The following is a 24,080-nucleotide window of genomic DNA, read 5'->3' on the forward strand; positions in this document are numbered from 1 at the left end:
AAATGCACACGCAACTGGCCAGTACCTGCTGCTTTGAGGGTAGACTCTGCAGCCGTTCAGATGACTACTTGCTGCAGTAACGTAGTACGTGAGAGTACTACTTGATGGCCTACTCCTTCCGGACCTGACACGAAGGACAGCACGACGAGCTGACTCCGATGAGACCTCCGAAACGAGGGGTGATAGCGCAATCGCAGTGTGCACCAGTGTACATGCTTGAGCCCCTTCACAAAAGCAGCTTCGCGTCTGAGCCACTTCAAACAAGCATTCGTTGCGCAGACGGACAGACCGAGCACACCATGCGTGAACGGTATATATGTGCACTCGTGAAGTCGCACGACAGCAACTCCAACTTTGCGGCGTCGTCTCGACATTCCACACGGTCGAGTACTGTGGTCACGGTGGCCTCAAAAGGCGCGGAGGATACCATGCTGACGCTGTCTGCATCGGCATGCAGAGCAGGCGTCGCGTTGAAGACAGCCAGTGTCTCCTCGACTCGGAGACCAAATGAGGGGGCATGAACTGGTATGGAATGCTGTTTCTCTGAACCCGGGAATCTGAGTTTGTTTACGACGTACGTGGTGATATTTTCCGTGAACCAATATGCATGTCATCAATCTCCAGGGCACGCCTGCTGACAAGCCCCCAAAATGCGGACGTTGACGAACAAGATGCGGTATTGGAAGTCACGGTCGTTCGTTGGCCTGACAAGTAATGGAGAGCGAGCCGCGTTGTGCTTTGGTTGCGATTCACGTGTCTGATTGCGGTGTTCTCCGTTGCTCGATGGCAGTGGCTTTTGCGCAGTGAATCAGCTGTGACTGGGGTGGTGGGTGCGCTGAGCAAGTCGGTCGACACGGTTGACTGAGCGCTCGCTTCCGCGCCTCGAGGCAGCGAGCGCTGAAGATCACATCGCTACTGAACCCCGCGCGTAAGCGATTACCACACAAGTTTGCCTCCGCACTTATTCGTCACTCACCCTAGACACCACCATCACCCTGGCCCGCGACTTCGACTGGCTTCATGTACCGCCTCGAACTGTCACGAGTGTTTCCTGCGCACTTCGCGTCTCTTCTGGAGTCCGAAGCGAGTTGACGAATCTGGGAGAGGTGGAACGAGACGGTGTGAATAGCCTCAGGCTACGAGAAAAGAAAACATACCGTAAGAATTTACCACCACATCTGCAGTGACTTTTGAAGTGCTTACACACAGGAACACAGCAGTGGCGGCCTGTTCGTCTACACGGGTGTTCAGTGGTCGCACCGCTCGTCATCTGCGCCGCCCTTTGCCAGCAGGTTCGCAAGCCGGCCGACTTCTCGCTGTGAGCATGTGATATATCCGTTCGTACTCTGTCAACACGAAAATCCCTGGCAGATGGCTGAAAAAATGGCCAAAGGCGGCCAGGTTGCGCCTGGCTGCACAGACGACTTGCAGAGCGCGTATATGCGCTTTTCAAGAGGTCTGTGCGACCAGGCCTGTACTGCCGTGTGCTTATATGGTGCGTGTGATGTTAATTATGCTGTGCTGCTCATTGGGAGTGCGGGGGAAGATGGGGGGAGGAGACAACCCGCAAAACGAACGACCCCCGTCCTCCCAATTAGGAAAGCACTCCGCACTTCACACTTCACTTGTTCACTAACGTGACTTTGTTGAATGCAAACCTTAATCGCGTTGAATGCGACAAACAACGCGCAAACAACGCGCCCCACGCCAGTATATATACGGCCGCCCGCCGCGGGGTATAAATACAGCTGCCCCGCCCTCCCTTCCCCCCATCAGCGGTCCCTCGCACATCGCCTCTCGAGACTCACTCTCAGCCTCTCACTCTCTCAACCTCACTCTCTTACTCTCTCACCATGCGCTTCTTCAAGCTGCTTGCGGAGGTCTCTGTCGGCGTCGGCACCCTCCTCAGTGGTTACTGCCCCGAAGACGGCGGCGCCCAGCCATTCAGGCCTCCCGCCGGCATCGACAGGGCTTGCGCCGCCTGGGGCAAGACCGTTGATGCAGTTTTCAACCCCGTCGGGTACGTTGCGCTCCCCCTGGTCGCCCTCGAACATCCTAACATTATTTCTTATTTTTGCCAGACTCGGACACACGTTGCTTCGCATCAAGGACGGTTCGTTCAACACGGGTTGGGATGGCACACTCATTGGGATGTGGCGAAGGTGCGTGCTCGTGTCTTGCAGCGGCGTCCGCTCCCTAACCCCTGCTCGTCGTACAGCGGTCAACTCGCCCCCTCCGACGAAGACTGGTCCCCGGACCTCTCCTTCGTGAACGGTACGACCAACATCGACATCGGTTACATCGATCCTGGGAGTCCGCCTGGTTCCGGAGCGCTACCTGAGGCGCGCAAGACACCAAGCGGATACACCGGTACTAAGGACATCATTCTCGCCCCCTGCATCATCTGCTCCTCTCTTCGCGATGCACCTTCGCCCACGGACGACGACTACGCGACCATCGCCGGCGGCGACATCCGTGTCGAGATCATTCGCGAATGGCCCGCCAACTCGAAGCCCGCGGAGGACATGCTTCGTACTGTCATGCTCCTCTCTTTGGTTATCGGGGGCCATATTTTGGCCGCGATGATCGCTCACGACCCTCATAACGTCGTCGAAACGCACGTCTTTCCATTCATCGGACGCTGCGTACGCCGGGTGGTCCACGTTTGGAACATGCCGTGGACCAGCAGCGGGAGGATCTTCATCACGACGAGCGACGGCAACGAGTGGGTGGTAAGTCTCCATAAGCCTCATCGCTGTTCCCACCCGCTAACATCCTCGACAGCTGCTGGACGACCTTGTGAACGCTGAGTTCATCTTAGTAGTCGAGGACGAGCCGGATCACGTGGTACGTTTCGATCGCTCAATGTTTCACAGTAGGAGGCTGATGACAATATATACAGGACCCGGCACCTCTCTGGAACCGCGACATGCGCATTCCTACCTCCGGCCCTCGTCAGACCCGTCGCGGTCAGAAGAAGGCCTCGAAGAAGTCGAAGGGCTCGAAGCGGGGCGCATGAGCTTCTGGTACGTCCCCTCGCCCCTCATCCCTCCTCGCGCGTCTGACCGTCCACACACAGCTCCGCTCCGCATCGTTCTCCACCCAGCCTATCTGTATCGATATCTCTCTCTCGGGTCGCCCTGTAGCGTTCTAGTCTCCCTGGGATCTGGTCTTTCCTCGTGGTTCCGTCCTGTCCTTCCTTCTTCTACTATACTGGGATCCGATGGCCGGCGAGCCTCAGAGCACCGATGCCCCCGCGTGTTCTGAGGTTCGTCGATCGTCGGGGCGGGTCAGGCGAGCGGAGGGGCATTCCGCGAGTCTGGCTTGCAATCCCTACACCTTCTTCCTTCCCATCTCATCTCATCTTACCTTTTACTATTTCTTTCTCTGGTTCCTCTTCTTTTCGGTTGGGGTTTTGGTTATCTCGTCGTACTCGGGTTCTCAGTCTTGTATATTGGCGTCTTACATTGGGCTCGTGTTTCTGGGACTTGGATGTGGATTCGTACAGGACTAGTTGGGTATCTTTGTGGTCACACCGTCGACTCGTAGCATGGTCATATTCTTATGGAATATTTATGGTTTGGTCTTCCCTGCATCTCGATGCGAGTCAGCTCGTACAGTGTGATCTTGAACAACATCGGTGATATCAAACAACAACAGACCAGATAGCATCAGCTGGCCTCACGTCTTCTATGTATGCTCAGCCGACTAATATTTGTTCATGGATAGGACATCAACGCCACCGAGGAATCTCATAATGCCCCCCTCTATCTCCAAGCAATCACTCCGGCGTGAGCGTCGTGATCCCCAAAGCCCTCAGCCCCACCAGCGTAGGCAACACCTTTGTTTTCGCTGGCACTACGCACGTTCTTCAACGAGTTGCGGCCCATACCAAGGTTTTCGCGACAGCGGTCGCCAAAGAGGAGTGACATCGTGTTGAAGCATGAAGGAGGATCGGCTCGCGTCAGGTGGCTATGCAGGCTGCATGCTATCGGAGTGTTGCTTTGGCATAGATTGTGACTCTCAGTACTCCTACTGTACAGGGGGAAGTGATTCAAGTAGAAATTGTGAACGTCGAACCGCATACGTTTAAGGAGGTGGTAGGCCATGTCGAGCTTGCGAGGAGCACACCGTATCCGGTCAGTGCGGTCGCCCTCAGAACTGAAGGAGGTCTGGGGTGTACATAGCGGCCAGCATGCCACCAGCGACAATATACCCCAAGTCACCGTTGGACTGGATATCGAAGACGCCCGTTAGAATCCGCAATATATGACAGATCGGAGAACCCACGTTGAACTTCCGCTCGCAGTCCTGAGGGGTGCCGACATCGAGCGTCCCCAGCTGCCAGATCATGTGCAGCGCGCAGCCGCCGACGCCGATGACGAAGTACGGCAGAGGCATGCCGGTCTCCGCGCCGGCGTACGCGAGGGTGCCGACGAACACCGCGCCGAAGAGACTGAGGATAGGTTTGACGTACGCGCCGAAGAGGAGCGCCGTCGACTTGACACCAGCCTCGACGTCATCTTTCCGGTCCTGCAATCGTCGGATGGTCAGCAGGCCGGCAGCAAAGCGTATTCGTGATGGATATACAAACCTGGCAGGCGTAGATGGTATCGTAGAAGATGGTCCAGCTGCAGACACGTGTGAGACCAACCCTGTGTTCAGGCGACGTAGCAGGCTGTAACGCACCAGAATGTGCCAAATGTCAACGTCCACATGGGGATAGACCTAATATCTTCCGGTCTGGTCATCAGCCATGCCGTCGGCAGACCCCAGTTCATTGCCAGTCCTGTCGTCCAATCAGTACTTGCTTGAACATCCGACGGCGATTGAAACATACCTAGCCAGGCCTGGGGCCAGTTCGTGACGCGCTTCATGAGCGGGTACAGAGCGTGCAACGGAAACACGCCGAACATCCCGCACAAAAAGCTACCCCGTGTAATTGGTCAGTGAGGGGCGCTCGTTCGTAAGATAGACGGTGCGCTTACGCCGTACGGTTCACCAGGGTCAACATCCACACGAAGACCCCAACCTGCGCCAGAAGGAAGACCGTCGCCTGGAAGACCGTGACCGCGCCCGAGGCAATGGGTCTGGTCTTGGTCCGCTCTATACCAGAACACGTCAGCCGGAGCAGCTAGAAGTGAAGAGACATGGCACTTACCGACTTGACGGTCGAAATCACGGTCACAGATGTCGTTGATAGTGCAAGCTGCGCTGTGAAGGAGCGTGCTCCCGAGCAGGAACGCGGTCGTGTACTGCACGAACGTCGTTAGATCCGGGGGGTGCCCGCGCGTACCCAGGAGGTATCCCCATACTGCATGATCAAGATGAGTATGGAATCCATAGGCAAAGACCACCGAATGTAAGCGTACCGCATGGCCAGAATACCAGTATGGAACCCGAGGGGAACTTGTGCATGCGTGCCAACTCCCAGTAGAGTCTCCATTGCGGCTTGAGGGCGGCACTGGGGCTCTGCTTGTTAAGCAGGGGCGTCGTGGAGTGGGCTGGTGCGGACATGTTTTGCACAACTTGAATGCACATTACTCGTCACCGTCTGCTTATAAGTGAGCTGGATCGTGCGCTTGATACTGGCCAAAGGCCTTGCAACCGCCGTCGTCCAGTAAGGAAGTTTTGGACACACGACAGTCCGCGCTCCTCCGGATGTTGTGGAGCTTCGCCTCGGAAGCCATGGGCTGTGACGCCTGTTGGATTGGTACTTTGCAAAAGAGTACCGCTGGCGTCCTCGGTTCTGGCTACGGCAATTGCACGTATGGTGGCAAGGCTCGGACGCTGTTTGAACATCCGTGCGAGCGCATTCGAGGCGTACCGCAGTCTCCGAATCCATGTCCGCCGTTGACGTGCTCCGTTCGAACCATTCACTTCGTTGGTTTTAAAGTGAGGATTACCCCGGAAGGAACGACAACACCCGAATGCCCAACGTGCGACGACACAGATGAGCGGTAGGACATATCACTCAAGTTCACGCCCACGTCGGGCGCGCGCCAGATGCAACAATCAGATTCCTTCAGCCACTGCATAGATAACCCTGAAAGCTGGAGGTGGGTCAGATAGATGTGCTGCTAGAAGCTGATATCGGACGTACAGTAGCAGCTACACCGTGTGCGGCCCTTTACTCAACTAGGCAGTTGACGTCTTTGTTGAGATGATCGGATCTGAATGGCAGGAGTATGTGCGGAACTACGACGAGAGAATGCAACTTACGGGGGTAACATCATCTGTCGGGCGAGGCGCGGTGGCGTTGTCTATTCTCAATTGTGGGAGCAATAATCAGTGACCAGCGTCGCGTCAGAGATTTCTCCCGTTCTTCGTGCCCCGTGTCTTCAGACACATTGGCCATGTATTAGAACCGCCGATGTATATTTCGAAACCTGCTCTTCCAATCCCCCATGTAAGAGCATACGAAACGAAGGAATCATGACTGAAAGTCCTAAGCGTCAAAAGTCCAGACGCACCGGCTGTTCGGCGCATGGATTTGATATCCCAAATCCAGTAGTGACGAGTACACGAACTCCACCCTGTAGTTAATTTGAAGGGATGTCTTGACACGTTGAGAGAAGCCTTCCGAGCAACTTCCGAGTCCGATGTCGTCGAAACGTCCAGGTGCCGAAGCAAGGGTACGTCGGTACGGAAGTGCCTGGTACAACATCAGAGAAGCAGGAGAGACGATGTCACGGTAGCTCACATGGCGATCCTCTGCTCACAGTCCGATTTTTGCGGGGGTTGTCGAGCTGGCGCAAATGTTCGTCAACGCTCCGTGTCCCGTCAAGAGGCTATCCAGCCTATCCAGCCAGCAAACATGTTGGGTTCAGCGCAAGATCGCAGAGGTGAGCTGGTGAACGTCGAGAGGAAACCAGCGGCATCGCCGTTTTGGTCAGCGCCGAAGTTTTTCCGTCCCTTCTAGCCGCTCCTCCTCTCCTCCTCCTCCTCCTCCTCCGGGTGTCCCTCCTAGCCGCAACGAGTCGAACGACGTCCTCCTCCTGCTACATACTGGCAGCCGCAACGACAGCCTCTCTCGCCGTGCACGAATGCAGACACAATGCGGGCATATTGGTTGCAGTGCCAACGAATATACCTTCTACTATTCCGCCGCTCAATGTCCAGACTAGCTGACGCACACATTCGACTCAGCTCGTGCCACCTCCGAAACGTCCCTTCATCCCTCAGGCGAGTCCTCGCAGTCTTCCTCGAATCACGTACCATTAAACGCATCGCTGTTAAAAGCCTTCCACGACCTTGGGCTGGACGAGAGACACACTACCAGTGCGCTGTCTCAGTTCCACGGCGATAAGCACCTCTGCCTGTTCACTAAGCTCTAAGTATCATGTACATGGGTGCCGGGTATTGACCTCCTGGCGCCGATCGGAGTCGATAGAAGAGCTAGTACTAGGTGAGCCTATCTCATCGTAACCGTCCACCGCATGTTCACCGTCGGCGCTGTTTCTTGCGAGGTATGTCACCCCCGATATACGATAGCTGGAAACCTCACATCATTGACAATCGGGACACGTTCTTCGACACTGGCCGTAGGGCTACCAGGAGATCACACACCATTCGCTCGACGTGAGACACTCGACCTTCGACCATTCTTCCTCAGAAGCTTCAACTTCTGATCGCGGCGCAGGTCAGTGAGGTAGTATATCTGCATTAACATGGCACGCCGCTGCTGATGGCCCTGAACACGCCGACGCATACACGCTAGAATAGAGTCTATGGGACTGGAGCCTACTACTCGTCGATTGAATCCTTCAGCAGGACATCATGATAGCGACCGCACTCGGTTCATGTACCAACACACGATTGTTGGCCAGCACGGCTCGCTGCCTCTGGTGACCACTCGATCCGACCACCACTGCGACGTCCCTCATATTCGCTAGGTGCGGAAATATGCTCATTGCGCGACCCAGCGTCCGATCGTACACCGTGGTGGTGGTCCAACATGCGAGGTGCTCGACCCACCAAACCAACAGTAGTAGGTGCGTCTACACCTTCCTTGGCCTCTCCAGCGATACTTTCTCGGTCCCACACGTCCGAGCACTGGCGGAGTCGTTGGCGTGCTTAGGGTCAGTAACGGGCGACGGGTATCACATCTTGATCCTCCGAGGCTCGATGTATTGCCAGTAGATGGCTTCGAGCAACTCGTGTATTATCCTACATAATGGGAAACATCCTTCACGAGCCTTACCCCGAGGACAAGTCGTTCATGCGCGTGTTCTCTGTTATTAGAACAGTATAATGCGGCCGGCCAGGCACCAATCTGGCAATCATTAGGCACAGTATGGCGAAAGAAATGCCTACCATGGCCCGACATATCCTTACGGACGTTCTCCTCATAGGCCTGAAGGAATGGAAAAATGACAATGGGCGTACGCGCCCTGGCGCCTCTTATTACTGTGCACCGTGCTTAGTAAGCGTTTGTAGCATCGTGACGCGACCTTCAGCTTCAGAATCAAAGGCGACCGCCAACAGTCTGGGAGCCGCTCCTTCAGCCTGCCGGCACTCCCACCCGGGATCCCATAGATATAGCGAGACTGGTACGATTTCTTCGAGGGGTCTATCGACCATGACTGTTATACTCATGCAGCCCTACAGGCACTGCTGTCTGAGAAGGCGGTGTGATGGCCTCTGAGCTCAGGCTGGATGGCATCCGCATTCCATCGCCCCTTCCCGATGATGTCGACATGCGATACACCCTCTTTCACGCCTCTATGGCTCCGCGGACCTGGATCATATTCAAGATCGGATACTTCCTCAACCTGGAATCCCGATCAATAGGATTCCCGATGAACTGCTCGCGGAAATCCTGCAGATCGTGTGGGGCGACTGTCCTCCTCACTGGTCTTTCGTCACCATACTACTGATCTGCCGCCACTGGTACTTCACTGCGGTCTCCTCTCCGACCCTTTGGACTGAGGTCACGACCAGTATGCCGCTCCCGGTCCTCGAGACCTGCTTGCGCCGATCGCATGGGGCAAGCCTTTCGCTTACTACACCAGTTGCGTGCACGGCCGTTTCCCACAATGCCCGGCTCCTGAACGTACTCGCTCCGCATTTCGACCGACTCGTGGATCTGTATACATACAGCTTTCAACCCTATGTCGAGCATCGTATGGAGCAGCTATCTTCTCTCGTCATCGATGACACGCTGCCGCCGGACACTGCGCCGACGAGTCCTTGGCCCGGAGTCATTGCCATCCGCGGCGATCGTTTTCCAAAGCTGGAATGCCTGACGCTCCGCGCGATCGAACCAGTAGCGAGCATCGTCGATGCGCACTCATTGACATCGCTCACTCTGGAGGATCTATGGTATGAGACATGGAGCGGATACCTCGACTTACTCAAAGGCTGTCCAGCTCTGGAGGATCTCACACTGATTCCCTCGAAACCGAGTCAAGGGCTGTCGCTACCGTCGGTCGCCGACCCATCGTTTCCATGCGGCATCTCCGACAACTCAATTTCAGGGACTTCCGTGAACGCGGGGGCATATCATATCTTCTTGCGCATCTCGCTCTCCCGTCCCGGTTGAAATCGACATCAACATCGACATGGACTCCAACTTCGATGAGGATGACCTCGAGCGACTCACGCATAACCCTAGCTTATGGAAAACGTCCTTCGCGAGCGTTATTCCCGAGGACAAGACGTTCATGCCCGTATTCTCTGCGATTCGAACAGTAACAGCGATGATCAGCGATGATCGTCTGGAAGTATTGGCATCCGCGCTGAAAGAGCCTTCCGCTGGTACTCAGTCGGTCACTTATTCATGCGCCTTAGGACATCTGTTCAATACAGCACGTCTTCATTCACGGTCATGCACGACCTGGGCACGGTGTTTCCCCATCGCTTACGGCGCTGCACATCTACGTGAAGGGTCATGAGAACTATGATGATCCCTTCGGATCCGGTTTTCATAGCTCAGCTACCAGGAACTGGAAGAGGCTCTACACCCTGTTCCCACGAATTCAAGACCTCTACGCTGGTGGTCCAAATGCGCCTTTTTTGCGTTCCTACCTAGCCTCAGCCGCCGTGATGTGCATTGCACCATTCGTCCTTGCCGTGGCCCAAGCTGACGCAGATCACATTCGAGAACACTGCGACGAAAGAGGAGCCAAACGAGTCGGACGCGATCGCGGAGTCCATCATCACCACCATGTGTAACCGTCGAGATGCTGTCTTGGGGGAACGCTTGCAATGTCTTACCCTGCTGTTTCCAGAGCAGCCGCTCAATTTGTACACAGGCATGTCCCTGATGAAGTTGTGGGGGGTGACGGAACAGCTCGTCTGTACAGTGGGCGGGCGAACTGTGAATAATGGGCATCCGGGGCGGGACATCCCAGCCGCGGTCGATATACGTACAAGTACGTGAGTGCCGGAGCAATGTGAGTGTCAGGCGTAGTTGGATAGGGTGAATCAAGTAGGGACCAGCAATACACATCTTCCTTCTTTTCTTTTCTATATCTCATCGTACTGATCGTTGATGTATAGCTAGTAGTAGTACATTCGGTCCTCAGGCTCATCCAAGCGCAATACATCTCAGCCATCGTAGCAACTGGAAGCATGAATCTTCAATCGATACAGTGAACAAAACAGAGTCACCTCCAAACCGTCCTTCTACTCAGTGAGTCGGCCGATATGATAGGGAGGCAGACCGTGACCGCTTGTTAACAACCAATCCCTCACACTGACCCGCGCCCCGTATGGGCGGTACTCGGACGAGGCCGCATTGCCGCCACCTCCGTCTGGACCGTCTGGACGACGCGCCACGTCTTCAGCATGAGGACTCCTGGGTATTGCTGACTCGGAATTCCTGAACGGGAGACGAGTGAGACGGACGTGTGCCTGTGTGTGCGTGGGTAAATGGGCTTACTCATGATGACGATATCAACTGTGCTTGTAGGTGACGGCGACTACGCCACGAGCAGACCATGGCTGCAACAAGCCACGGAAGATGGTCTCGAGCTTCTCCCTGAATACGACCACATCCAAAATATGATTAATCCGATGACTCAGGTACGTCGTCACCTCGACATCCTGCAATGCGTCGAAGTATGGCCGGCTCATGACCTCGTGCAGGTCCCGTAGATTGAGTGCCTCTAGGACAGCATTGGGCTCTTGAGGAGCGAGAATGTCATCGTCGAAACGGGGTGTGATGCGGACCGCGATGTGCTCGAGCTGATGGCTTCGGATGGTGGAGAGGACACCATGTAACTCGTCCGTTGCTTGGGTCCACGCCGCACGAGGCCCCTTGTCTTGAACTCGGATGTGCTGAATGGCTTGCAGTGTGAAGTCCCAGGATCGCAGTGAGGTGTTTTGCGACAGATTGCTGTGAGTATCTACATTTTCCATGGACATCATGATCAGCGGCGAAGTCTATGAGCAAAACAAAGATGATCTTACAGTCTTCATCGTCATGGTAAAGTATCTCGCAGTAACGGGTCAACGATGCCCCTGCCGCTTCGAGGAGGTTGTTAAGGGGCATCTGCCATGTCGCGGAGGGATAGACCAACCAAACTTTCAGATCCGCAAGTGAGGTGCAGAGGCCTGAGTGCGTCATCCAGACGAGGAACATCGCCATGGCTTCTTGCTGGCGCACGTCGATCTCAACGGATCGAAGACGAATGTGAGACGATGGGTAAAATGGCGAGGCTCCCGCGTAGCTGGCAGCGCCTTGCTGAGCGATCTCAACATCTAACGTGAGGTCTGTAAGCTGGGGGAAGGCATATACAATCTGCCGTAACTGCGTGATGTTGTTGAATAGGCAACGGCTGAGCGTCAACGACTTGACAGACTTGAACCTCGACAGGGCGAGGAAGAAGTCTGTGCGGATGAAGCGACGGTCTCCACGCTCGAGGTGAAAAATGCGTACACGAGGCATCACACCAGCGAGTGCGGATGGTAGTGCCTGAAGGGTGTGATGTTCTTCGTCGGCCAGTAGCCGGTATGTGCTCGCGAGCCACTGCTTGACGCTTGGTGACGCGTGGCACTGTTTGAACAGCATGTTGAAGCTGGTGCGACTGCGAATCTCGACGGCATAGTAGAGGTTCTGCATCGCGCGAGGATACCACATTGGGCAGACCAGCGCCGCCGCGGCCAATGCGGGCTGATCACCGATCATCGCGTCAATAACGAGCTCGAAGACCTCGAGCGGGATCCGAGCGGAGAGGGCCAGGGCCAGTGTTCCCTGAAAACGTGCGTCCCGCCAGCCTCTGAAGACCCTTCCGACCCTCCTATCCTCGTAGATCCATTCATCGGTGCTGGCTTCCTCATTGCTCTGTTCAGAGGCACTGCTCTGACCGACATTGGTATGCCCGTCGGCACTCCATTGCGTGAGTTGTGCGTGTGAGACGTCGGGAGAAGGAGGAAGATGCTAAGTGAACGGCGCATCAGTCGGGATCATGGACGGAAGAGTCAACAGGATGACCGACACTACTAGGCTGGAGATCGGACATAAGTGGGGCACTCGCACCCTATGAGTATGCGACGTAGATATACTCGCTATGAGCAAGTACACTCAGATCACGGCGTGTACTTGGGTGAGTGGACGTCCATGCCCCTAATCTATTCCTCGCTGCATTCTTCGAGGCGCCCATGGGCCATTGCGGCAGTTTGTCAAGGCGCTGGATTCGGAGACTAAACTCTTAATCCTCACATACATGCTGTACACATCGTCTTCCAGCAAACCAACAAGATCAATTGATTATCTAGTCTATTACTGCAATGAGGCGCAAAATATTCTTCCTCGTCGTCAATGGTAACTGTCGTGCCTTTTCCTTGTCCAGTGCATCAAGCTTGTACTAACCCTCGATCAGCGTTTGTTGTATCTTAGGTACCGTGATACCACTGGAAATAATTGTGAGTGACGGTAGATACATCGTGGCTGATTACGCACCGATTGTAGCTAGCATGTTGAACACTGAAGGCGGGACTTGAGTACGTACTTCCAGATGCAGTCAACGGAACGAGCAGCTCACCGACAAACGCGAACAATACCCAAGCATCGCGCCACCGGTTGTGGATGCTGATGTCGAGGGGCTCGTAGAACTGATCCCCGACGGCGTACTGGCAATACCGACAGGAAGTGGAGTCCTGCAGGTTGTCGATGTAGCCGCCGTACGTGTTCACGAACTCGGCGCCCCATCCCTCGCAGGTCTGTCCAGACGGCGGATTGAAGATAGCGAATTCGTCCGCCTTGCAGGTCACGCGCAGTCCGTGCAGCTCCGTCGAAAGCATCGTGCTGAGCGTCCGCGTGTACGGGTTCAACTGGTAGAGCCACGACTTGAAGAAGTGGTTTAGAGAGTAGTACGGTATCGTGACTGCACCGTAGCAGTGTGAATGAAGTGCTAGACAGTTGACAAAGGAATGCCGTACCTCCGCAGAAGTTGTTGAGAATGAGTGCGATGAAGGGGTTGAACAAGACAGCGAGCTTCGAGGGATGAGTCCCGTGTACGGTCGATTCAGTAGGGACACTTACGAAGAGATTCAATGACAGTGATGCGATGAGTTGGCCCAGGGTCACACCAAGCAACTGAGAGCATTCGTCAACGCCAGAGTGCATTCGAAGCTAATCTATATCTTACCTCCATGAATCTGCGATCCAAATTCAACATCATTCGATGTCAACAGCATAAAATCACTCACATCACTATGAGCAGCTGGAAACCAGTCCCGTCAATCCCTGTAGAGTTGTTTCGACCGAAGCCCATAGGATACACCTTTCGTCGTCGTCAGCGGCTCTGCAATGCAATGTAAAGAGCAACCGAGTCTTACCATGAGGACCCAGTAGACGATCGCACACAAGATCGAATACGGCAGTTCACCGAGTAGCTGACCGATGGCGAAGACCTCCGGCGAGTAGACTCGTGCGGACGATTCTGTCACGCGAAGTCAGCAGAGTGTTACATCCGTCGCATCTGTGAGGACATACCCCTGATGAAGATGCCTGAGCAATAGGTGATTAGCGTACAACAGGTTCGTCATGCCGAGAAACGTACTTCGATTGAAGAGGAATATCGGCTCCACTTGCGAATGAGAACTGTAGGAAGCACGGACACCCAGAATCTGTTGCAAGGCAATCAGGGGTCTACGATATCGCAGGGAGGCATGGTACACACATTCCGAATACTCGATACTGGCGACATCCATCAGCAGGTATAAAGGAGCCATGCGTCGAACGACATACCTGCAGGTCGCGCGAGCTGTTGCCGAGTTGCAAGAACGTAAGAGAGACCCACAGACTGACGAAGATATGCACGTAGAGTCGGCTCCAGATGTAGTTCGGCGAACGCCAGATTGCGATGGCATTACGCCGAGTAACCGTCTTCAGCTGGTACAAGAACGGTGTGGCATCTATAGGCATGTCAGTTCATCTCGCAACGCTAGAGGAAGCAACACGATCGCACATGTTGCGTGGTCCTCCGCACCGCCCTTGTGTGTGAGGGACTTCGCCTTGATCTCCTGGATCTCCGCCATGACCTGAGTCGCTTCAGGCGACTCCGCCCAGATCTCCGTCCAGTCGCGGTCGCCAATCCGAGGCGCGACGCCAGCACCGATCGCGTCCAGCAGGTACTCAGCCACATTCGCGTTCGGTGGGCATTGCGCGCCGTTGCGAGCCAGATAGTCCCGGAGGACTGCACCGTCTGGGCCGATGGGACCGAAGTAGCACGTATAGCCTCCGCGTTCCAGGAGGAGGAGCCGGTCGAACTGGAGGAACAGCATCGAGCTCGGTTGGTGGATCTGGAGAAGGATGAGTACCACTGGGAGTGTGCGATGTGTAACCTACCGTGCACAGAATGGGGAGACCGCTGTCAGTGAGCTTGCGGAGCAGGCGAACGATGTTCCAAGCGCTCTGCGAGTCCAAACCTGTAGACACGATGCCTATCAGACGAGGCGCAGAAGTAGGACGATGCCAACGCACCTGACGTCGGTTCATCCAAGAAGAGAAGGAACTCCGGCTTGCTAGCCAGCTCAACGCCAATGGTGAGTCGTTTCTTCAAACACAGTCGATTAGCAGGCGCATGCGACGGTCTGAGATCCTGCTACCGACTTTGGCTTCCTGGCTGAGGCAGATCGTCATCACTTCCGTGAGGTCCTGCAGCTCTAGAAGGTCGATGATCTCTTCCACATATATGTCCTTCTCTTCTTTGGGCACGTTCATCGGCTGCCGCAGATACGCGGAGAACCGGAGAGCCTCGCGGACAGTCTGAAACAATGTGAGAATCAATTGACTCTTTCAGGATGCGTAGCTCGTCACCGAAGTCGGGTTATGCACGTCCATTTGCTCCGCGTATGCTGTCGAACGAGCAAAGCTCGAGTCCAAAGGCCGCCCGTCTACGAAGATGTCGCCGGAAACCACACCGAGAGTTTTGCGCTGGGCGAGGACATCAAGGCAAGTAGTTTTGCCTTGTGTATTTGTTAGTAGCGGTGGAGTCATTGCTGTGATCCAAACTCACCAGCTCCTGACGCACCCATCAAGGCCTGCCGACGTAGAATATTAGCAGCGTCATCTACGGAGACTCGAAGCGCATACCGTGAGGGTTCCAGGTTTCACGTAGCCATACAAGTCGTGGAGAAGCTGACGTTGCCCTCCCGGAACAGGTATGTGATAGCTGAGCCCCTCCCAGGTAAGTGCGTGTTTTTGTCCCAGATCCTGGCTGAACGACACCATGAGAACACCCACGTCTCTGATACGACATCATCACAAACCTAGAGACTTTGGAGACATCGTCGCTTGGGAATTGGTCCTTCTCTGGGATGACATCTCGCTTCGATTTCAACGCCTCATTCAAGGCGCGGGTCTCCGGCGTTTCCTTGACGAACAGTCGGAATCCGCTTCCTCGATGCAAAACCTATAAACGGAGAGTTCAGTCATGAGTGACGTGGAATTGTGGTCTGTCTTACCGGTCGACCTTCGATGGCAAGGTACTGCAGTATTTGATAGAAGATGAACCATCCCAAGAGCACGAGGAAGTTGCGCCTCCAGATGTCAGCGGTATCCAGGCCGAAAGCTGCTTGCAAATATGCTTTCCCAGAAACTTGAGGGTCGCCGGGCAACGCTCCGAATAAGGTACAGACTTGATTCGAACCAAGTCCAGTCCTGAGTGGATAATGCGGTCAGCGAAAGTGACTAATGAGTCCTTACAAGCCTTGTCACTGACGGGTACTTGTCCAAACCGGGCGGATTCCGTGGAACGACAAAGGAGCCATCACAAGAGAACTGGATCGAAAGATCAACTGAAGCCTGAGCGGAAACCAATGGTGTGCACTTGCATTGATGCGCATGAACTCGTTCTCCATGCATCCCGCAAATGCTGCAGTGGGGTCAATAAACTATGAAGCACGCATCACTATGAACAATACCGTAAGACATCGGATTGAGATATGACTAGAAGAGATTCAGTGGGTTGTTATAGACCTCTACAGGGAGAAACTCACGATCCAGAACAGCCATCGCTTCATTTGGAACACCGGAATCATCCATCCTCCGAACAAGATGATCGGAGCGATGCAGAACGTCGTGATCCTGAAAGCAGCGTCGTGTGTTGCCGTGATCAGTCCGAAGAATCTAAACATCGCCTGTATGTCTTAGTTAGCATCCTTTTACAAAGACGACAGCGTCTGCGCCACATACCTGCATGTCGAGGAAGGCGAGCCAGTTGAAGAGGTAGAACGTGAAGAAGCCGCCCGCACTCCGTTCCAAGTGCGTCATGAAGTAGATAATCATGGTGTAGAGGAACAGACGCACTGCCGAGAACGGCATGTCTGCGAGCGTGTTTGCAAGCGGGAGCGCGCCAGGACGGTGTAGGCCATAGGACATCTGTACACGAATGTAAGCGTCAGTTACCCCAGCGCATACGCCCTGTGCGCACCTGTTTCTCGTAGATGGGACGGAAGAACATGATGACAGGAAGCTACACGCAAGTCAGAATGAGTGTTGCGAATGAAGAGATCGTACATACTTCAGAGAACGCCATCAGGCAGGACGTCAAGAGCGTCGTCCAAATAACGCTGCTACGTGTGAATGCTCCATCGGCGCCAAGAGTCAGGTCGAACCATCCGGCACCGGTTACAATGGCCAAAACCTACGACACATGATTCAGCTCGATACCTTCCGGAGTGACAAAATGGCACTCACGATCGTCAAGAAGAAACCTGTGACAAGGCCGAACTTCCCCTGCCAAATAACCTGCGTCTGGCGTCTCCAGATGTTCATGACCTGAGCTACAAAACTGATGGTATACGGGCTTTTCTTCGACACTCCCCTGTGTTGCTCAGCCACGACTGCCGCACGGAACTCTTCCTGTTCCTTCGCATCCCCTGCCGTCTCCCCCTTGTAACGCGAGAACACTTCCGATTCCTTGTGCCAGATGGGAGACGCGCAGAAGGCGTCTTCGAGTGTGTCTGGAGTCGAGGGAACGGTGACAGCAGAATATCCAGGAGCGAACTGGCGTTCGTGCGGATCCGTGCAACCGGTGAGATAATCGGGGGTGGTCTGGCGCGGTAGAGGCTTGTATCCTAATTTCGAAGTATGCACGTGCTTCGGATGGTGGCCCGAAGTACACTGTGGAAGACGTCAGCTCTGTTTGGCGATCAAGAACAAGATTTGCCCCAACCTTGACGACCCTTGTCCAGCAGGAGGACCTTGTCGAATAGCTCGTACATGTTTTCACCGGCTTGATACCTGTGGGATGTCAGCTTTCGAAAAGAAGCGGATCCGCGAAGCACTCACAGGCTGACAAAAGTCGTTTGCCCGAGAATGTCGGTCTACACTCACGTCAACCGAGAGTTCAGCACAAATGAGGGGACGCCTACCGAGATGCGCAGACATTTGACAAAGTCGGTGGCGTTCGAAGCGTCTAGACCTCGTGTGGAATTGTCCCAGCACTGAACGCGGGCACGGGTGGTCATCATTTCGGCGATGCTGACGCGCTTGCGCTCTCCACCACTACAATATTATTAGGCTCTAGATGCGCGACTTTTCATTCGCACTCGAACGTACCTGACTCCTGGGACGAACTGAACCAAAGCCGTCAGCCAACAGTAAGACTTGCCCAGGAAAAAGACTGACCTCGTTTCCGACAAGAGTGTCTGCCGTATGGGAGATGTTAAGCATTTTGAGCAATGCGTTCTTCAACGAGTTGTTGAATGCCGTTTTCGACGTCCCCGGAGCACGTCCCTTTGGACCTGGCGTCTTCATGCTCAGTCCATAGCCGAGGGTCTGCGACACCGTCAAGTAAGGGATATGGACGTCATCTACATCAGAGTTAGTCGATAAGCCAGTGGACTGCCGCAGATCACGAACCCGCATGGTTGTAGAGGACCTCGCCCTTGTAATGCTTGCGCATCTCGGTGGCCTCGATCCTGCGTACTGGACTTGCCCGGAAACCTTCGCATAGTCGCCTCTTTGGTTCGCGATGACCTTCAAGAACGTACTACACCCAGCGCCTGGTGTTCCAAGCACCAAGCACATCTCGCCGGGCTTGAGACAGCCACTGGACCTAGTATCGGGGTCAGAGACGTGCGGATTTGATGTATTCAAAACTCACTTGTGCAGGACAGTACGCGTCGGAATCTGCTTGCGAAGTGAAGGAAAGAACCGGTATAGGAAAGCCTTGATCCATGAAAGCGGCGTCAAGAAGAATGCGATGATTGCAACTAGAAGCTGGGTGAGTCTCAGCACATCCTCGACCGAATCTCCTGAACGTACGAGGAAAGGTCGGTATGTATATCTTGTGACCGACGCCACCGACCACGTCGACTTGAAGATCCTCCCAAACGACGCCTACGTGCTTATGCTTGATTCCGGCTGCCTGGTTAGCATCGTTGGACGAGACCAAGTACTCCCGAAGGTCAAAAGTGGTTTCCCCGCCCTTCTCGATGTCTTCGTCTTGCGCGCTGCTTGAGGCCTGCATAGACAACCGTTGAGATACCTCATTGAAGGTCGCCTTCGCGATGCCCTCGTCGACGGTGTCCGTCTTGAGAGCTGGGTCGGGCATGCCTAGTAGCTTGTCGAGAACTAATCTGGAAGAATCGCGCGAATGCTCGGGCTAAAACCACTGGCCTGGTATTGGATTACGTCCAACTCTACCGTGGAGCGAAATGGAACCATGGTACGTTTGCTGCCTTCCTCGCAGCAAACGAATAGTCAGCCGGGTATTGGAGTGCGGAAACGTTGCCGGAGACTGAGTAAGTACCGCGCGCTAGATCGCACCAAACTGCACGACGGAGAATTCCTGCCAGCTGTCTGTCCGACCCTGACAGTGATGGGGAACTCACCGAGAGTGAACATGTTGTAACCCTACATGGCGACTCTGCTGAACCCGGGACAGCGGTAACAGTGCGATGGCACTCATGAAGCACCGCTCACTTGTTCATTTCATCATCGCGACGAACACCGGAGCGCTGATCCCGCAGCCCAGAGCGAGTGCCAAGGCTAGTCATCGAGAACAAAAGGTATTTTGCGACCAATTTGCGACGAACGAAAATACCCACATGCGAGGTTGTGAGTCGAATAATCTTGTGTGTGGTGTCAACAACGTTGCTGTAAAGGACTCGACTGGACCATTCCACATCTGAAACTCCGCCCCAATGTGTCACCAAAGCGCATGTACTGTACTTTGATATCTGAGTCTGAATTGTGCGCGTCCTCTGAATAACTGGAAGACTCCGACCTGTGGCGTGTCGCACCGAGGTGACCCAGAAGATACCCAGTCCCCCCGTAACATCCTTCGCGTCTGCGCTGTTCGCTGTGTTGTAAAGGCACGATATTGCACACCATGTGCAGTCCGATCAATTGGCGGGCCATCCTTGCGGACTGGGCGTGCATTCTCATTCAGTATTATGGGCGCGTAGCGGCATAGCCGCCCGGGCAGGCTGACAAAATGTCGGTAACTCCGGGTCAGGTATTCTTGCCGAGCCGAAATGGTACAGTCATCCTACCGGTAGGACGTACTGACCGGTAAGTACACTCCGTACTTGCACCGGCAGCCCGATAGGTACGATTTTACATCCTGCTTCTCCGAATAGCAGACGTAACTATTTACTATTGCAGGTTGGTTGTAATATATCTTCCTGCAGAGTGACATAGTTGTAGCATCCCCACCCAGGACTCGACCTCTCACGTCGTTGACCTCACTAGCCATTTCTTAGACTGGCTCCTGCAGTATTTTGTTAGCGACCGAGTACTGACCACTAACTACTTATGCGGCGTCTTGCTAAGGGAACAGCGGACATCCGTCCCTAGACCGCTTGCGTACACGTGTTTGGCGATCTGGCGGTCGCCTGGCGGATCGTCCTTCAACTTGACGGGTCCGGCGGAAAGGTGGATCAGCGTTATCCATTTCGGTATGTCTTTCGCCATCCTCGCACACCGGTATGACAAGGGCGCGTTGACAGGGGCGGTTCGCCGCACACCACTTCCGTCAAGACGCGCGGTCCCTTGGCATCTCCTATCGTCGTGGCAGCGCTCACACCACGACGTTGACTCGGAGTCCGACATAGCTTTTGATCGGTGATGCGCCACGACAAATCGCTGCAGACCAGATGTTGTGAAGACTGGAGAGACCCCGCGCAGCGCAAGGATAATCGTGGGGTCGGATATGTCTATGACGAGCAGTCACAGAATGCATGAGAGTGGTTGCTGTGACATGTCGAGACAGGACTCTAGAGCTTAGTACGGAGAGTCCTCAGGTCTCAGGCCCCAAGGGTTCGCGAAGATACTGACCCCTCTATCATGGTGGCCTTCTTAGCGGTAGCCGCTGCTCTATGTGCGGTCTTGCTCATCGCGCTCAACCGTAGTCGTGGTCGTGGTAAACGTCTACCTCCTGGGCCTAAGGGCCTACCGGTGTTGGGCAACGCCCTCGACATGCCGACCGGTAACCTGTGGACAACGTTCACAGAATGGGGTCACAAGTATGGTATGTCTTCGTCCTTGGTTGTCTTCGCACCGACTCAAAGTACCGCGAAATAGGTGACATAGTGTCCATCACCGTCTTTGGCCAGACTATCGTGATCCTCAATTCCTGGGCAGTCGCTTCTGAGCTCATGGAGAAGCGTGGTGCACTCTACTCGGATCGCCCCAAGCCGTATACAGCGGCGAACTCATCGGATGGAAGAACGTCGTGCTCTTCTCATCGTATGGTGAGCGGCTGCGTGAGCAACGCAGACTCATCCACAAGCTCGTCAACACACCTGCGCAACTCGAGAAGGTCTTGCCTCCGGAGAAGGGACTCGAGAAACACTGGCACAGGTTCGCAAAGGACGTCCTTCGGGCTCCGGAACGGCTCGACCGGCACATTCAGAAGTGCGCTTTGGCCCCATTTCCGCCCTTGAAGTGAAGTGCTCATGCACTGCTATTGATGTGCAGCGCTGTCGTGTCAGTGTTGATGCAGGTCTCGCACGGTTTCACTCCCGAGGGAGTGGACGACCCGATGACTGTTGTGTACGGTGACGCCATGGAGCAGTTCAGTATAGTCACTGCACCCGGAGCTTTTCTTGTCGATGTACTTACTCTCGACATACACCAACGTTCGCTGAGTGACTTTTCCCCAGGTCTTCCCTATACTTCGCTACGTGCCTTCTTGGATGCCAGGGACTTCATGGAAGCGACAGGCCGTAGCGTATGCGAAGACAGTTGCTGATATGGCTGACATACCATTCTTGCGACTTAAACGCCAGATTGTGAGTGTCTCCTTGGTCTATCCACTATCCGACGCTGAACTATGATAGACCGCAGGCACTGCGGAGCCATCATTTGGCTCCTTCAACATGCAAGGGAGCGCACTGAGCGCGGAACAGGAACATATGGTGAAATGGGCTGCGACGTCCATCTACTTTGGTGAGAGCTACAAACTTTGAAGATCGTTCGCCACTCGTCTGACTTCAGGCTACAACGAATGCAGGCGGGGCTAATACAGTGAGTAGCGCCCAATCTTCCCACTGTACCGTCTGACTCAGCATCAACTCTCGACAGACGATTCCAACAAGTATGTGTCCTTCGCGTCGTTGCGTAGAATACGCTACCAACGCAATGCATCCTTCTAGTTCGCCTGTTCTTTCTTTGCATGACTCTTTTCCCGCACGTTCAGGCGAAGGCACAAGCCGAGATTGACTCTGTGTTGGGCGACGCGCTTCCAGCCTTGAACGACAGGGCACGGCTGCCTTATGTGGACGCTCTCGTGAAAGAGGTGTTCCGGTGGAATCCACCAGCTCCAGGAGGTGCGTATGTCGTCAGACCTAGTGTCAGATATCGATTTCCCGACGAAGGACAACTGTATGACTGATGCTTCGTCTTTCAGCTGGTTTCCGTCGTACTACAGAGGACGACGAATACAAGGGCTACTTCATTCCCAAGGGCGCAATCGTCATCCCGAATGTTTGGTGCGCTGATTGTTATAATCTGATTGTACGTGTCGAGAGCCCTTACGCCTCGTCTCTACGAAGGCATTTCTCCATGACCCGCAGCGCTATCAAGACCCCATGTCTTTCAACCCGATCGCTTTATGCCTTCCGTAGGCAAGTCCCCGAGGCAGACCCCAGGCCGCCTTGCTTTGGCTTCGGGTGAGTCCCTACCTATTGTCTACTTCCGAGGTGCTGTGTTCACATTGATTCAAGTCGGCGGGCATGCCCTGGCTACACACTTGGAGAAGCCGATGTGTTCGTAGCATGTGCAACGGCGCTGGCGCTATTCGACATATCGTCTCCTTCGGTGGGAGAACGGGAAACGAAGACGTCTCCAATGAGCGTCTCGCCCCTCGAGCTGTGTACATACAACGGCTCGATCAGGTGCGTTTTATGCTGTCAATCACGACTGTAGGATACTGATGGGTAATTTACTAGTCATCCCAAACCCTTCGACTGTTCCTTGAAGCCACGTAACCAGAGAGTCGAGACCACCATCCTGAGTCTCAACGGTGACTAGCCCAATTCGACTCGAACAGTCTCGGTATGCTTGAGCAATGCAGGGTCGTAGAGCGTGAACATTACTATGTAAAATCAGTCACTGCGTGTCAGGCACTCTGGCGTTAGATCACGGGCGGTACTTATCCTGACATCCAGCGCCCCGCAATCGCAACAGCAGTCACAAAAGCTGTTCTAATCGCATTCAGTTGCCATCAAAGGTTCTGCAACCCTCTTCGCGCGATGACAAGTGATGTTGTGCTCGAGGGCCGACTCGGAGGCCTGTTAGTAAAGTCCAGGGCAATCATACAGCTCCTGTCCAAATATGGTAATCACCCTCTGGGTCACGAGTTGACGCGAAGACTCGCGAAGACGTCGATTTCCGACTACGTTCAGCGCGCTGCACAGGACACACTCGCTCGTTTCTACGTACTTACGCCGATCGTCGCGACGTACTGTGATAACATTCGGCGCCGGGCCGTTGCAGTCTCCACAACCGCCGGGATACTGCTACTTACACGAACGAATTTCATCAGATCGTGAGTGCCCGTTTCCAATGGTGAGTGTAGGCTGCACTGCTATCCCCTTCTGTACTCTCAGGCCTCCTTCTTTCATTACGGGATTGTGTTTGATCGAGGTGATAGGCTTGAACGTTCGAACCATACCCTAATAGGCTAGTAACGAGGCCGCCGTCGTCGTTCCCGACGTTCACCGGAACAGTTGCACATCGCGATTGCATTGTGATGTAGGTGTCAGTCATGATGCGGCCAAAGTTGTAGATTGTTCATTTTTCATATGCATACAGGCGCCACTTGGCGTTCACCACATACGACTTCGAGATCGGTACCCCAATTATGGTACGTCGCAGTCGATTGGATGATCCTCAGGGTGCTAACCTTCTATTGGACGCTTTCTGGCTCGCATCGCACTGGGAATACTCAGGCTGTTTGATCTTGGAACTGACTGCCAGTGATGCAGACTTCCTCGATGTAGTAGGTTGACAGCTTGCCACGCAGGCGCACGTACCTGTCTCGACGGTCTCCATGTCGGGGTTTCCTCGCACAAAATCCGCTTCTCTGATGTTTGTCTATCCGTCATGTTCCTCCAACGGTTCGTCGTCTAGTGAAGGGCCGCTGGTGTATTGCAACGGAAAGATGTGGTTGCGGACC

The 24,080-nt window shown here is 54.4% G+C and overlaps 6 protein-coding genes across 6 annotated transcripts; 3 read left to right on the forward strand and 3 right to left on the reverse strand.

Annotated features, from left to right (window-relative positions):
• Positions 1 to 1,853: 1,853 nt before the first annotated feature.
• Positions 1,854 to 3,019, forward strand: B0H18DRAFT_1125324 (uncharacterized protein; the record flags this gene model as incomplete). Its single annotated transcript, XM_048035002.1, has 5 exons — positions 1,854 to 2,020; positions 2,082 to 2,162; positions 2,219 to 2,732; positions 2,785 to 2,847; positions 2,903 to 3,019. The coding sequence occupies 5 exons, from the start codon at positions 1,854 to 1,856 to the stop codon at positions 3,017 to 3,019; spliced, it is 942 nt and encodes a 313-aa protein (XP_047886745.1).
• Positions 3,020 to 3,761: 742 nt separating this feature from the next.
• On the reverse strand, positions 3,762 to 5,657 carry B0H18DRAFT_1044105 (UbiA prenyltransferase family-domain-containing protein). Its single transcript, XM_048030704.1, has 9 exons — positions 5,373 to 5,657; positions 5,162 to 5,314; positions 4,989 to 5,106; positions 4,841 to 4,929; positions 4,690 to 4,789; positions 4,595 to 4,631; positions 4,291 to 4,533; positions 4,088 to 4,233; positions 3,762 to 4,035 (listed from the first exon to the last, which is right to left on the reverse strand). The coding sequence occupies exons 1-8, from the start codon at positions 5,515 to 5,517 to the stop codon at positions 4,156 to 4,158; spliced, it is 963 nt and encodes a 320-aa protein (XP_047886746.1). The 5' UTR covers positions 5,518 to 5,657; the 3' UTR covers positions 3,762 to 4,035; positions 4,088 to 4,155.
• A 3,114-nt stretch (positions 5,658 to 8,771) lies between these two features.
• B0H18DRAFT_122504 (uncharacterized protein) lies at positions 8,772 to 9,740 on the forward strand. Its single transcript, XM_048036732.1, has one exon. It carries the CDS (start codon positions 8,945 to 8,947, stop codon positions 9,542 to 9,544), a length of 600 nt encoding a protein of 199 aa, XP_047886747.1. The 5' UTR covers positions 8,772 to 8,944; the 3' UTR covers positions 9,545 to 9,740.
• A 1,159-nt stretch (positions 9,741 to 10,899) lies between these two features.
• On the reverse strand, positions 10,900 to 12,467 carry B0H18DRAFT_1125327 (uncharacterized protein; the record flags this gene model as incomplete). Its single annotated transcript, XM_048035003.1, has 3 exons — positions 10,900 to 11,351; positions 11,416 to 12,385; positions 12,444 to 12,467. 3 exons carry the CDS (start codon positions 12,465 to 12,467, stop codon positions 10,900 to 10,902), a joined length of 1,446 nt encoding a protein of 481 aa, XP_047886748.1.
• A 356-nt stretch (positions 12,468 to 12,823) lies between these two features.
• On the reverse strand, positions 12,824 to 19,010 carry B0H18DRAFT_1125328 (uncharacterized protein; the record flags this gene model as incomplete). The annotated part of the gene is made up of 38 exons (XM_048035004.1): positions 12,824 to 12,858; positions 12,908 to 12,931; positions 12,990 to 13,331; positions 13,387 to 13,441; positions 13,490 to 13,543; positions 13,596 to 13,605; positions 13,657 to 13,730; positions 13,786 to 13,889; positions 13,943 to 13,957; positions 14,010 to 14,076; positions 14,126 to 14,146; positions 14,198 to 14,364; positions 14,418 to 14,751; positions 14,798 to 14,877; positions 14,933 to 15,005; positions 15,062 to 15,217; positions 15,269 to 15,417; positions 15,468 to 15,492; positions 15,545 to 15,668; positions 15,721 to 15,863; positions 15,916 to 16,111; positions 16,173 to 16,248; positions 16,281 to 16,325; positions 16,375 to 16,399; positions 16,450 to 16,590; positions 16,646 to 16,831; positions 16,884 to 16,925; positions 16,974 to 17,096; positions 17,150 to 17,529; positions 17,628 to 17,695; positions 17,744 to 17,778; positions 17,827 to 17,959; positions 18,014 to 18,030; positions 18,083 to 18,267; positions 18,317 to 18,416; positions 18,476 to 18,512; positions 18,561 to 18,669; positions 18,722 to 19,010. The coding sequence occupies 38 exons, from the start codon at positions 19,008 to 19,010 to the stop codon at positions 12,824 to 12,826; spliced, it is 4,239 nt and encodes a 1,412-aa protein (XP_047886749.1).
• A 1,736-nt stretch (positions 19,011 to 20,746) lies between these two features.
• B0H18DRAFT_1125329 (cytochrome P450) lies at positions 20,747 to 22,933 on the forward strand (the record flags this gene model as incomplete). Its single annotated transcript, XM_048035005.1, has 13 exons — positions 20,747 to 20,930; positions 20,984 to 21,098; positions 21,179 to 21,316; positions 21,380 to 21,515; positions 21,565 to 21,693; positions 21,742 to 21,850; positions 21,915 to 21,928; positions 21,986 to 21,998; positions 22,057 to 22,230; positions 22,311 to 22,392; positions 22,456 to 22,572; positions 22,627 to 22,797; positions 22,852 to 22,933. 13 exons carry the CDS (start codon positions 20,747 to 20,749, stop codon positions 22,931 to 22,933), a joined length of 1,464 nt encoding a protein of 487 aa, XP_047886750.1.
• Positions 22,934 to 24,080: the final 1,147 nt, after the last annotated feature.

Source organism: Fomitopsis serialis, assembly GCF_022376445.1.
Source record: "Fomitopsis serialis strain Sig1Antser10 chromosome Unknown B0H18scaffold_151, whole genome shotgun sequence".
In the NCBI taxonomy this organism is placed as follows: domain Eukaryota; kingdom Fungi; phylum Basidiomycota; class Agaricomycetes; order Polyporales; family Fomitopsidaceae; genus Fomitopsis; species Fomitopsis serialis.

Coding starts and splice junctions, on each gene's coding strand:
- B0H18DRAFT_1044105 (XM_048030704.1), bottom strand. CDS start 5,517: ATGTCCGCACCAGCCCACTCCACGACGCCCCTGCTTAACAAGCAGAGC. Junction 5,107..5,161: donor TGATTTCGACCGTCAAGTCG/GTAAGTGCCATG, acceptor GTTCTGGTATAG/AGCGGACCAAGACCAGACCC. Junction 4,534..4,594: donor ATACCATCTACGCCTGCCAG/GTTTGTATATCC, acceptor CGACGATTGCAG/GACCGGAAAGATGACGTCGA.
- B0H18DRAFT_122504 (XM_048036732.1), top strand. CDS start 8,945: ATGCCGCTCCCGGTCCTCGAGACCTGCTTGCGCCGATCGCATGGGGCA.